The sequence below is a fragment of the Opisthorchis viverrini genome (assembly GCF_000715545.1).
Source record: "Opisthorchis viverrini unplaced genomic scaffold opera_v5_656, whole genome shotgun sequence".
NCBI lineage: Eukaryota > Metazoa > Platyhelminthes > Trematoda > Opisthorchiida > Opisthorchiidae > Opisthorchis > Opisthorchis viverrini.
Window position 1 is genome coordinate 102,286 of NW_008752302.1, and position 14,250 is coordinate 116,535.

The following is a 14,250-nucleotide window of genomic DNA, read 5'->3' on the forward strand; positions in this document are numbered from 1 at the left end:
GGACAGTTTTGAACTGCTCGTCTGCCCATCCGAAGTCGGTACTCGCCAGTATTGCGTCATCAATGTTTAGGCGTGTAAGGACCCTGTGCACAGTAGACGCTGATCGGACAGCGGCCCAAATTGAGGTGAAGAACAAACTTCGGGGTAGCGGATATCCAGCTAGCTTGATTAAGCGTCAATTGCGAAGGGTGTTGGTACCGGTAGCGAAACCCAACAGGGAATGGATCGGGACCGCTGTTATCCCATATAAACCAGGGACACCGGAGGTCATTCGAAGAATTCTAAACGCGGCTAATATAAGAGTAGCTTTCCAAAAGGGGAACACTGCGCTCTACACTGGTGCAGTTGAAGGGTCGCCTCCCAGCAAACAGAACCAGGGATTGTGTCTACAAAATTAAATGTAATGACTGCACCAAGGTCTATATAGGACAGACGGCCAGGGAATTACACATCAGAGTCGGAGATCATAGTAGGAAAATAAACAGGCCGCCGAGAAACGAAGATGAATATCAGGCGTTACTGAAAAGCTCGGCAATTGCGAAACGCAATGGACACGTGACATAAAATAGACCTAGAAAATGTTGAGGTTTTGAGGCGAGGACTGCAGTCCACGTCACACAGACTGATAGCAGAGGCGGTAGAAATCGCCAAGCATCCCAGTGTTAACAGAATGGAAGGCGCGGAACTGGCTAGCGTGTGGAGAACGGTCTTGGGTCACTCGAGCTGACACGTTTTGGTGTGCAACTATCAGAGGAAAGAGTTATCATCATCTGAAATCCACTTGACCTCACCCCCCCTCAAATCAAATTCTCGGAGCACTCACAACCCCACAAAGACTAGGAAAAATCTAACAGCGGCACCCGAAGCGAATCATCAAGTGAAGCACCCTGAAGCGGAAGATTAAGGAAAGAAAAGCGATCGGGAACTAATTTCGAACCCCTCCAACCCATCAATTCAAGATTTTGGCACCCACGCTAGCCTAGAAGAGCCGTTAATTGACACTCAACACTGATCTAGTTTGTAGAGGACTTACTGATTGATTCCTCGTCCGTCTTATAACTTGGCCAATTTGGTGACCTGTTCACTTGTCCTGATGAAGCTTTTGTGTCAAAAGCGAAACGTTGCCCAAATAAAAACCACCGATTGCTTGCCAAGCACTTCTGAAACAGCTAAACTTAGCCTCTTTTCTCAAAAAAAGGAACTGAATGACAACCAAGTAAGCATTGACACCTCCCCATATTTATACTGTATAGTGATTGTATTTTGAAGTCGTGGTGCCTACACTGGCGACCTGGTTTTTCTGATTCCGTGGTCTGCTTCACCTACTGACTTCAAACTGTTCACTTAATACGATGTTACAGTTACGTACGGACTCGCAATCTATTTATCAATTGGGTTTTGTGCGCTAGGAAAACTGAGTCTTACCTATGATTCTCCTATTGTCTGCATCTAGTTGAAAACCGATCAAGCCACTCGATCTTCCGAACAAATGGCCGTTTTGAAAGACGAACTGTTCACTGTCAAATTGCGCGAGACCGAATCCCTCACGAGATTGGATGAGATGAGGCAACGGTTGGCTGAGATCGAAGCTCTATGGCAGGTAGGCGACTTTCTTCTCTGGTGTTTTTCCATTGTTTGCCTAGCCTTGTATGATTACTGTTGGGCGTAACCAATTCGGCCTTTGTAGAAAGTCTCCTTCTTACAGACGTCTTGAGGAGTCCGCCAACTGTATGTCTCTGAAGGCATAACGGCACATTCTGTTTATCCCTATGTTCTAAGTTCCTCGGGCTTTTACGCACTACAGAGAACGCAAGGGATTGTGGAGAGAGGAAGCGAATTTACTGACCGGAAGTTCCGTCATTCAAACCCGATCTCTTCCTCTCGACTTCCCCTGTCTAGGCTTGGGCAACCTGAAAGTATCCCAGCCCTCGAGCTTCCTTCGGTAGTTTGGCGCCAAAAGGGTCCTACAGTGGAACGATTTTTTTCAAGCGGTTGCACACCTGCGCAAACTCCGAGTGGTTGTCCGTTGGCATAGTTCGGTAGGAAAATTCTGGGATGGATGTCAGCCCGCATTTTGAGATTCTACTGAAGCGTTGATGAGACCTGGCCTTTCAAACCACTCCTTCCCTACATAGTTACTGTTTGCACATCCACGTGTGTATATCATGTCAAATCGACATCCCTTTCTTTGCCTACTGTGCTTGTACAGTAGTATGTGTTTATTTCGTTTTTTCGTGACGGATCACCTCATCTGATGCTTCCCTTCACAGGCACATTCTTCGCGATGCAAGGCATCCACGAGCGATGGGAAACGCACTTCTCTTTTGTTGGGATCGTTTGGTCAGTCTGGCAGTAGTGATGCTCGAAAGCTTTCGGACAGCATTCTTGAGGCCCGTTATCTGGATCAAATAGCTACACTGCAGCAACAGGTAAGTGACTCAGCCTCGTTGCTATCGCCGTATTCTTACCACGGATTTTCTTTAAATTTGCCGTTTAGCTCAGATCATCTCTCAAAACCTGAGCTAATTCTCTCCGGGTAGTCTGCTCTGTGATGTACGAAGTTTTTTTCTAATTCCCTTTCTGGAAATACTTTTGCAGTTTAAACAGATTTAGGTTTTGTTTCCAGTATCAGGCGTTTTCAACGACTTACCCGAAAAAGGATGAATTTATGCTCTCAGTTTTATTTTGGGTCACACACTGCATTGATCAGACGCCGTTCTTAAAAGTGCATACTGTCCGCTACGGTACAGGTTACTGGACCCGTATCGATTGACTGTATTCCCCGACTTCCAATGACAGGCCCAGGTAACTGTTCTCATCTCATTTGACCTCACTCCATAATCAGGTGCTCAGTTTCATCGCACGAGGGGGTAAATCGGTCGCTTGTTTTCTTGGCAGTCTTCGTTTCCTGGAGCCGTCATTCTGACTACTGGTTCGTTCACAACAACTCACCGTCTTCTAGGCTTAGCCGCCCGTTGAAACAGAGCATTAGTAGAACATAAGGTTGACGGAAGCCCGGGGACTGCGCCTACCTGATGAGCCCCAAAAAGGGCGAAACCGGTCGTGGGCTGTCGATGGATTTTCAGCAACCTTATGAGTGGTGCATTACAGATGTATACAGAACATATCCACTTCTGAAGTGTACTCACGTTGTAGCTAGGGTCGGTTGTTTGTCTTTACTATCGACTACCCGGTATGTGCTGGCTATTCAAAATGAATTTCCAAGCCAGATTTATCCGCTGTTTGTTGTAGTTTGCACCATTGAACCCATTCGGCCATTGGGTCACGCACCCCTTTGAGGATTGGACGAGTTTCTTCCCACACTGTTCCGTATGAGGTCTTCCGAAATCTTGCGGGAGCAGTGTAAGTATCACACTGGTCACCTAAGTAAACTTCCTAGTTATAATAGAGAAACCGTCATTGGGGAAACAAGGTTGCTGAAAACTCTTCGCCACCCCACGTCTGGTTTCGCCCTTCTTGAGGCTCATCAGGTAGGGGCAGTCCGCGTCATCGTTTTCGTTCCGTTCGAGTACGGCTCCCGACATAATTTCAAAAGTTGTCAACCCTTCAGTTAATGATCTGAAGGTTCCCGGTTTGTATTTTATGAGTAGTCTTAGTTTATTGACGGCGTCACCTTATCTACCGGTAAAACTCATATCGACACGCGAGTTAAGGTCGGCACTTAATGTGGAGTCAGGTCACTAGTGTCCTGAAAATTACGGAGTATGTGTGTATCATCAAACGCAAAACATCACACCGGATGGATGCGGAGTATTTGGTGCGAATATACTGCATTTTGGAGCGGGAACGGAGTAGCACACTTGTCGTAGCCCTTCCAGATGTTGGATCACAAGTTTGTAGTCGGAAATTTACGCAGCTTTCCCCGGTTCTTGCGATTCAGCTGGTGAGCGGTAATGTTCGAACCGATGTCACGTCTTATGACCTCGGGGTTGGTGTGTACAGTGTCCGCTTCATTCGTAAAGGGACATGACACGAGGTCCTAACTGAAAGCACGATCCACATCCAATAGACTGAACAGTATCCTTACGTTGATCCGTCGGAAAAAACACATCAGATGGTTTCCCACCTAGCCCTTCTCCCGTGTACTCTGCTCTCCTTTTCACTGTTTTATACAGACTAACGTTTATAATGTGTGTATGGTGCTTTGCTTATTTCAACCTGTGTACATCCTAATCGCCACCAAAATGACCGCATTTCTTCAAAAGTACGATAGCGCGATAACCGCGCACGAAAATCATTCGTGCAATCTCGAGGTCGGACTAAATATCCGAAGATACACGGCCTACGCCTGAAATTTCGCAGGCAGCTACCTAAACTTACAGGGGCCTATTGGCCGCATGCCACTCTCAGTTGCAGAACCTTTGCGAGTGGACTAAAACTTTTTGCACCAATATGTTGCGTTTTGTTGCGTCTGTACTCACCAAAAATCAGCCTAATCTAAGTTCATACTTTTTCAGGTCACCTACTTTCATTGTCCATTGAAGCAATCATAACCTTGGTCGAATACTTTCCTAGCGTTTCTGCGACCCCCGATGCCCAGATGGGGATCAAAAGTTCGGATACGTACTTCGAAAACAATTGCCAATCTCTTTTGGTCCATCAGGGACAAAATTCGAAAATCGCATCCCATTGTGCGAATACTTACACCAAATTGAACACATTTTTCAAAAATGCTCACAAATATCTCTCGAAGCAACATTCAAATTGCATCCATCTCAAAACGCAACCTCATGAGACGAATTCCATAAGAGTTACATCTGAAGAGCGCGGACCATTCAGTCAGATGTGTTCGGCTAACGTTCATCAACCCCAAGAATGACAACCTCCTTAGGTAGATTCGTTGGCTGGCTTGGATTGCATAACACAGACCGAGACAGTACCCAGTCAAACTTGGTGGACCTCGACCGCGGAATGAAGTTTGGTTTTTTTCCACTTGAGAGTGTGCCGTCTTCAGCTATTGGCGCAAAAAAAAGGAGAAAATCGTCCCGCCAGGGAATTTTTGGTCCCCTTTTGGTTTCGGTCAACTCACTGTAAGACCAAGAAACCAGTGCAGATTGGAAACTTAGTTTGAAACATTTTGGTCTTCTTTAATTCACCTTGAATTCCCTTCGGAAGCGTGTGAGGCAGCCTTAGGGGAAGTTGGTGACAAATTTGAAGCAGAGATGAGAATCACTGGAATAATGGACAACGGGAACGCGTGGGGCTCTGACGTCACAGTCATGGGAACATCGTCATCAGCGTTGACATACAGATGTTCAAATTCCGCACCACAATGAGTGATAAGAGCCTTACTAAAGAGTTGAAATAGAAGGAAAGGATAAATTCTATCAAAGTTGGCCGCAATTAATTGTAGTCAGATGCAATTTCCACAGAGTAGGTCCAAAGGACTATGGATATAGGATTTTGTCCTTAATATTGAAGCAAACTAAGCAGAACAGCCGTAAAATTTCGAATGAGCGAGCGCGAGCAATAGTTTTATTCAAAAATTTACTTCGACCATAAATATTCACATAATCGTTTTATTGTGAACGGCGTTGGGCAACAGTTCCTCACTCCCTCCGTGTCAGGTGAGGCTGTCTACCACGCTTATCTTGGCTTGTCACACCCTGTGCGGTGTTCGTGAAAAGTCAAGTTTAACCACGTTACTACTCGTGATTGGTGGCCGACTTTTCAGGATGATTTGTCACGAATAATCACCGCCCGAACGTTCCTGATCACAGTAGGAGAGCAATTTTGACGGCGTGTCTTGAAGGTGTCTGGGTAACCGTTAATGTCTTCCGCCCTACCGTTTCATAACAACTTCCCCTGACCCATGATGGTTGAACTCCTTGTTATCGGGACCCATAGGCTCTCTATTTTCAGTATTTCCCACTTCATCACTCAAATTGGTTCCTTCCTCATATAGTGCTGGTCACCAACACCATCAATGGCAAAAACTCCATTCCCTCATCCTAGTGCCACACTACTGCAATGGTACCTCTTTGTGTTCAGTCTCCGTTCTCCGGCCTGTTTGCAGGCGTAACGTTCCACTCAGTACCACGCCCTTTTTGGGGTGTGGCTTCTCCATTACCGCCAGTCTAAATGCCCAACAGACTCTGTTTTCAACTGTTTTTCAGACCTTCAATTATGCTGCTTTCTATTGGGTTTTTCCGCCCGCCCTTCCCCGTTCCCTTCTGTAGATCGTCGCTTTTCTCCCTTCTTTATCTTCACAGGAGCCTGCCTCTAAGATATCATCTACCCATACTGGTGAGACTTCCAACCCTAACATATCGAGTTAACGTTCAGTCACCTGATTTAATGTGTGGCTGGGAGCGCGGACTCTTTCCAAATGTTGTGAGATCATTCATGAGGAGTTTTCGGGTGCTGAAAAAAAAACAGAACAAAAAGTCCTACATTAGAGAGGTTTATGGTAGACGTCACCTGAAGAGGAAGCTCAGTCTGCATCAAAGTTTGATACAGGTGACTGGGAGGCACAACTGAATGACTGTGGCTGTGCGGAAGGTATTCTGAAGGTGGAAATGGATTTTTCGCACCGCCGCGTACCACTATTGCTATGACAGTTCTCTCAATGTAGCCAACCCTCCGGGACCGAATGGTATACCCATGTGCTGGTTTCCAAGTCATGTGGTTCACATCCTAAGAGGAAACATCCCATCACTGGTTGTGTACCGCTGCACTCTGCTGGGAAACAATGCACTAGTGGTGTTGGAATGTCCGCGACAAAACCACTCGGTGAACGGGCAGCCATGTGAGCTACCCACGTTCTCCTCTGTAGCATTTGAGTTGTCATCAAACTCGGATGTTGGGGATAGTTCATATTACTCACCCTCTCCCCTGCCCACCTAAGAAACGACTTAGTATCTACCCAAACGTCTCCTTGTGGGAGGAGTACTGTACCCGTTTATTACTGGTATTTAATTCGCATGTCACTACTTGTTTTACACAGGTCACTAATCTCCCTCCCCGTTCAGGTTAATGAACTCGCGGTGCAGCGCGAACTGGCCGATCGACGTGCAGATCGTTTGGACCAACGAATCACAGAGCTTCTCGAAGCACGTAGTGCCGCGGGCGCCCGGGAACATGAACTGCGGTCCGAGTTGAAGGAAGCTGTTCGAATGTGTGCAGAAATTGAGGCCAAGGTTAGCTAATTCCTGGCTTGTCCGCTATGGTTGTAGGTCTCTCAACCTCACTTTACTTTCGTTGCGTGGCGCCAGCGTTCCTACGCCATCCTTACACCATACCACTACCACCTGTTTAATCTGCTGGACGTCGGCGCCGATCCTGGTTCGCACTACTCCCTGTGCTAGAGTGACGTTCCCAATAGCTTTAGCATGGCACGCTATTGTGGAAGCACGTGCTTCACCTTGATACGGTTTGAAGCTTGAAGGTGTGGATCTTCATCTGTCAGCCTGTTGTTTTCGCTTGTTACGGCGTGTTAGCAGTCATGACGGTCAAATTGATGCGCTCCAGTCTCATTTTTGTTCATTTGGTCCCTTGAGTGGGAATGGATACAAACAGTTGACTGTATTCACCCGTATGAAGCGGTACTGTGTGAGTGCAGATGATAGATAAGTTGGTCCTGTCAATGTTCCGCCATTGGTGTCCCTGATATGTGAATGTATGCTTCATCCCTCGGCTGAGCACCGGTGGGTCACAAAGGCTATAGTTAAGTTTAACTTGCCTGAGACTGCTTCCTACCTTCTTCTATCGAAGCGACTGAGGTATGGAATAAACGTAGGCGGTCTTCTGCAGTTCGTAGCCAACGCCAACGGTATTTCACTTTTTGCGGTATTCCAATAAATACAACACCCTTTCCCACCCTTTTTCAGCGGAAATCGGACGGCCTGATGTGGCGCAGTCGTGAGATGGAACTAACCGCCCAGTTGACTGAGTGGCGCCAATGTCAGTTGCAACTGGAATGTAAATATGAAAGTCTTCTGGCCACGCGGCACTTGCAAGCCGTTCCCCCGTCGCCAATCTCTTGTCGTGGGGACTCAAAGTGTAACGGATTTGGCTCAACGGATACTATCGACTCTGTTAAGTTGGGACAAAATTTGGATAACCTCCCCTCACTCAACCTAGATCAACTCAATGGGTCCAGTGACTCGCTGGACGTTCAAGACGACATGCCTACCCCTGGTGATATACGGCATCGTACCCTTACGGCATCCAGTAACCCTCCTCAGTCACATCCAAAGTCTGAATTAAGGTCACTATGGAAAGACCTTCCACCTACGGTGATGACAGACTCCATCGGTCCACTGGAAGACCTCTGCTTGGTTCCCGATGATCCAATGATAACCAGTGTGTATCTTGGTAATGGTACTTCATATGAGGACTGATGTCATTTCCCAAGATAACCCGTGCCAAAGAACAGCTTCCCTGAACACATCGGAATGGACAGTTCTCAACCCTGGGTGGACACCCATCCAATGAACTCTGTCAAGTTCCAGTGTGTTTGCCTCATACGCTGCGAAAGCAAGTCACTTCACTGTATACAGTCGTCCCCGGTTATCGAACTCCGCTCGACTGCACCCTTATGTATCCGTAGTCTCCAAACGCGTCTTTCAATAATTTTCCCCTCACGAGCTAACCAGTTTATCTCTACTGATCTCATGATCTTGTTCCACTCAATGATTTTCAAATTCGGCTGCTCACGTTTTTCTTCCACCATCTTCATTCTCTTCCGTCACCTACACTCACCTAGACAACTGCGTCTCTCCCGTTTCATCCGTCCGTACTCTGTCTTGGAATCTGCCGCTCACCTCTCCTTTGAGTCTGAGATAGTCATCTGTACAGTCGATTTGCAAACTATTCCTCCTCTTTTCAGTGCATTTTTACTGAGTTCCCAAGGAATTTGGCAAGATTTTCACCTATAAATGATGCACTGTCTTCAGATTCCATGAGTAAACATTATCTTCAGCTCAAAATCTCTGCATCTGCTGACTTACGACTAAGGGTAATCCCAATGCTAATTGGTGCAGGGTCCCCAACAATATAAATAAAATACTGTCAATCCAACTGCAACGCCCTCTCAGTGCATAGCTACCCTACCACCCGAAGGAGGAACAAGGGATGAGACGCTACCAGGTTGCCAAAGCTCAGACAGGAGCAGTTGAGATGCATGGTCAGGAACCTTAAAATCAATAACTTCTCCCCCTAACCAACGAGCACTAGACCGGAAACTGTCCTGATCCTGAGCTGTCGTGTGACTTCGTGCGAGCTTTTGGCAGTTACCTAGCTAAGGACAAACGTGTTTTGCATCGGGCAAGCCAGATGGCAGTTAGCGTCGAGGCCATGTGTCCTCCTTTTCTTTCTTCACTCAAGATGTGATGTACAGTGCGGATGACTCACTCGTAGCCACGTGATACGTTCGCTACTTGTTCCGGATGCAAGCGGACCTCCGATTGGTCATTCAAATTCAGGAGCGGGAAAATTCAAAACGTTTCATACGTCCAAACATGATCTCCAGATGTTACCGCAGCGTGGCGCTTCATATCGGGGTTGCCCGGTTTGCATTAACTGGCGTTCAGGCACTCACTATCTGAGTTAAGCGGGAAACTTTTGAACCGGAGCGAACCATCACGTACTCAAAAATCCAGTGAATGTCCGTCTCACGGAAGCGGCCACCGAATGAAAAAGCTCAAACTATGTTGTGTTGATGGTCCAAGAGATGTCGATGTCAGCGAACCATGTCGGTTAGTAGCCCTGGCTACTAACTGGAATCAATATCTCATTCGTCCAGGCCGTATTTACTTCCAGTCCGTGGTTCCCCTCTCTCGAAGACGGCCGACCACATACGCGATACAAGCTTTGGGTACACGTCCTAGTGTGAATCTGTCACTCAATAGCTCATCAATAGCTGTAAATTCGCGTGCATTTCGTACAGTTGTTATAGCTGCTGCAGTATCGTTTGCCGATAATTTTGGAAGGAAGTGTAGTCAGTTATGCCTTAGAGGCGGTAACTGATATAATTTGTTTTTCTGTATAGGGTCATCAGTAGAGTTTTCGTGGGGGGTGAGAGGAGAGCTATGCATTGAAGGAACAGGTTGACCCATAAAGTGCGCGACTGGGTCATGTCGGACAATATCTTTAGCCATTGGTGCGTCCCGTCTCAGGGTCCCTACCAAGGGAGACGGCAATGACCGGTGGAGCCGAATTGGCTGAAAATGGCTTCCTTACTTCGCCGCCAACTCATTGTCTGATTTTACCTAACTCGTTCCCACCCCTCACGTGCTAAAGTAGTCGTTCGATGGAATCGGCTGACTGGCATGCGCAGAGTGCGACTAAGCCAGCGCGACCATTCGTTGTACTACGGCGTTACTGATCCGAGGTTCCTACAAGACTCGGGCAATGCATCGCAAACATCTACCGTTAAACACCGAAAAACTTTTGGCCTTCTTGGCGCACAGCTACCAGGGCTCTGCTTCGCATAATAACCTAGAGTGCAGCCTAGTAAACTCCACCCTTGACGGACAAGTCGATGTCGTGCCTACGCCAAGGTGATGCAGGTTCGCGAAAGCTCCTCTGGCCTTCCCAACCCAGATGGCTAGACCACCGTGACTGATACCGCTTCCCAGGAAGACAAATTTGTCTACTACTTCAAACACCTCATTAACAAGTATGGGATTAGGTTTCCAGCGGCGGTAATTGACCCTAAGCAGTTGTGAAACGTGAGGCGGAATTACTCAAAATATTTAATAGTATTTGCAGTGGGACAGCATACGAGATGTCTGTAGGCGACTGCTCTGAAATCATTTCAGCCTCACGGGTACTATGATTCGGTGGTAGGTTTTGCATAATCGTATCAGGGACAAAAAATCATGCTCCCTAACACTGATGGTTTGGCCAGTGATCATCTGGCCGAAGGTGGTTTAAAAACTTAAAAACATACGGAAGTCCTCTACGTGATTCTCTATAAAAGTGGTGGTACAACAACCCATTTTTTCCAGGTGAAGAGATTTGAACAAGCGCCATAACTAACCTATCTACCTTAGACAAAGTGGAAAATGAGAACTGCAGGCTATGAAATACATAGACGTGAAATGAAAGCTTACAATGTATTGCGGTGTACTTTCCGCCATAGCGAGCGCTAAGGCCGTCTGCTCCACTCTTGTCCACGGTGGTATCCTTTGGTTTCAGTCGTCAAATCAAGCTTGCATAACCGAGAATTACAGTGCATGAATGCAGGTATTTTGTCGTTTGCTAAGACCATTAATTTATCTGGCAGGTGATCCAAAGGTACTTTGCAATTTTTCAGTACTATCTTGGCCCGTGGTACGTCCGAAATACGTCTCTTTTTTCCATTGCACAACATCGTGAAAGAATTCTTTCTCTATTCAGCTTATTTACAGAGTTTGAACACGTCATTTTTTAAATTCTTCACTGTAGCAAAACCTTTGCACTTAAACCCCTGTCAGTTTGCACTCAGTTCCTGCAGTGCACTCAATCTCAAACATGACCTAAATCAATACAGGCTGCTTTCTACTGCCATATATGGACCACAGTAGTTGTGGGCGAAATGCGTCTTCGTCACATGTAGGGCGTGATATGTACTGCGAAACCTGTAAGGTCTGGTGGCATTATAAATGCACAATTTTACATGACGACCCGTTTGTCTGTGCCAGTTTTCTCAGCCTTAAAGGTGAAATGCATTCCGCAACTAAAAAGAAAGCCACCAAAAACGAAGCCAAGTCCCAATCGCCAAATGGGAAAGACTAGTGTGAATGTTACGCTTTAATCGGGATACTCGATGCAAAATTGGCGCTTCTTTCTAAAGCTCTGGGGGACACAAACACAAAGAACACAGCGCCCTGGACAGAGGTTGATGATGAACTTTTCCCTGAACAAGTACCTTGCGTTATTTATTCCTGGTCCGGTTGCTGCGAAAAACGTCATCCATCTCTCCGACGCTCCAATGAACACCGCGCGTCTCTAATGAACAGGCGCATGAGGAAGGGCAGGCTGACCACTTGGGGGTCATTCTCCAAGAGAATCGCGCCAACGAATCGGGCACGGTCGCTCCTTGAAAGTGTCCTCATAAAGCCTGAGCATGAGTTGCTTCACGCAGATCGGCCGCACCATGATGGAAGCAAGCGAACATTTGAGCTTCTAGTCAATCTTCCCTTCCCATCTGCAGAACAGAAGATCCTGGAGCGGACTGTCGGCATTCAAAAGGCCTACGCAATAATCAGCAGTATATCTGAGAATCACCCTCCAGAGGCGCAAAAGCTGGGCCACGGCAGCTCTAGGGGAGAGACACGCAACAGGCTCGTGGTTGGCTCCACTTCAGCCGATCCCAAACTTAAGGCCATACCGATGACAGTTATGGCACCTTTTGATCTTGAAAAGCGCTGACGCAACTGACTGCAACTTCGGAGCGCAGTTTTTACTCAACCACCACTGACCCCTCAACTACCAAAGGCAGCGATGTTTTGGAGGAGGCAAGCCTCACGTGGATACAGCGCCCAAAGTACGTGGAGCTATTATCGCCTATCTCCATAACAGACGACCTATGCCCAGCAGTGAACTCCATACCCAAGTCGCAACTTCTGAGCTTAACTGGGTCGGACGTGAGGAGACAAGCGGCGAAGCCTACCGAAAAATCAACCTGGGAGAACCCTAAAACCACTGAGAATGTACGACCTCCAATCTCCAGCTCCACTCCGTCACTAAGACACCGACAGCCAAAGCCCCAAACATGGCAACATCGGACCGAAAAACCTTCGTACACCCAGTTGGGCACGCTGATCGCAGGCGATTTGGGAGTCCACACAAACAAAAAAGGAAAGCGACTGCAAACCAACGAACCACATCAGATTCGCCAAATAAAAACTGCTGGCTAGCTTCCCTGTGCAGTCCTCCATGAAACTGAGCCTCATAGGAGCGCCATCAAGAGTAATACTTCTTGATGCTATCACCCAACGCTCAGAATCTCACAGAGACACCTTTCCGATTAGGCCGTGCAAAATTGGTGAAGAAACCAAACAAACGCATGGTTGCCCCAAATCCTTGGACAAAAGTGAGTTCAGCCGTCTAAAAGTGGTATTGAACGGGCTACGAGTAGCCCGTTGCCTTATGCTTAGTTGCGGCCTTGCCCATCCCTATTGTCCTTTCCCTGATATAACGCCAGCATCTTTTTTCCGATGAACTGTATATTTTGAATCTCACTGCGCGAGTCCGATGCTCAATTTGGTTCACCTTTGCCCTCAGATTCCCTCTAAGATGCTCAGTTCCTAATGCAAACCCTTAAGCAACTCTCCCCCAGCTACCTCCCTACATGTCTTCTCTTGGTGGTCGAGTGCAACGCTCCAAAAATCATGCTGGATGGAATTCTAGCGCATCGGATCAAGTGGACCTTCAGCAGCTACAGTGACCAGAGTCATTTAAAAGAGCACTTAGACTCCTGGTGTCGTTTCACCCACCAGATACCGCGGAGGCAAATTGCCATCCCTCTTGGATTTGGCCATGACCAACGAAAGTCACTTCGTCGATCAGGGGGCCCACGGGAGGACCACGACCACACAACGGGCAAGCTTCATCACCACAACAGTCGGCGTGATATGACACGCGATCCGTTGCACACCAGCGGCGTGCCGGGACACCATTTGAATTGCATGCTCCAACGTGTCGGAGTGGTGCACCCAGTCTTTAAGGCGGCTGTTCGAATTCTCCGATCGGTTGTTAGTCACATTACCGAAGTGAACCATTCCGGACTGTGCGTGTATGGCCCATTTTCGGATGATGTACAACCAGCGAGCCGTAAGATAGGAAAGGAATCAAGGATCAATGCGGCGCGGAAGATGCGGGTCTTTCCGGAATCTGTGTACTTGCAATATCCTAATGTACAGTGTTGTCCAGGCGAGCCATGCGGTGAAATATGTGCCGGCTGTTCGCGGAATGTGTCTATGACCAAAAATACAGGGATATAAAATGATACATACGTGCTTCCTGGTAGCTTTGCGGACATGAAAGTAGCAAAGCATTACGTCACAGCCGAACACGACTCTTTCTGCACGCATTTGCGCTGCCAACTTGTGCATTACAAAGGTCTTTACCAGATAAGTTTCTCCCATCATTTCTTTGAATAAGCCGAACAGTTTACACATGGGAGCAAACTGCTCGCTACCTCCGAATGCACACATAACCGGGCGGACGGTTCCCAAGCCGTCCACTATCAACAAGGTGTAGAGCATATATCAACATGCCCAATATTACGTGCTTCAAAAA

The 14,250-nt window shown here is 47.3% G+C and overlaps 1 protein-coding gene across 1 annotated transcript in view; it reads left to right on the forward strand.

The window, feature by feature from the left end:
* The window catches only part of T265_15600 (hypothetical protein), a gene marked incomplete at both ends in the record, with an annotated part of 92,488 nt that extends 83,531 nt beyond the window's left edge, over nt 1–8,957 (forward strand). Inside the window, 4 exons of the mRNA XM_009178722.1 lie at nt 1,454–1,600; nt 2,271–2,429; nt 6,993–7,160; nt 7,851–8,957. Of these exons, the coding sequence (XP_009176986.1) occupies nt 1,454–1,600; nt 2,271–2,429; nt 6,993–7,160; nt 7,851–8,363 (987 nt within the window). The remainder of the gene's footprint in view (nt 1–1,453; nt 1,601–2,270; nt 2,430–6,992; nt 7,161–7,850) is intronic.
* Nucleotides 8,958–14,250: the final 5,293 nt, after the last annotated feature.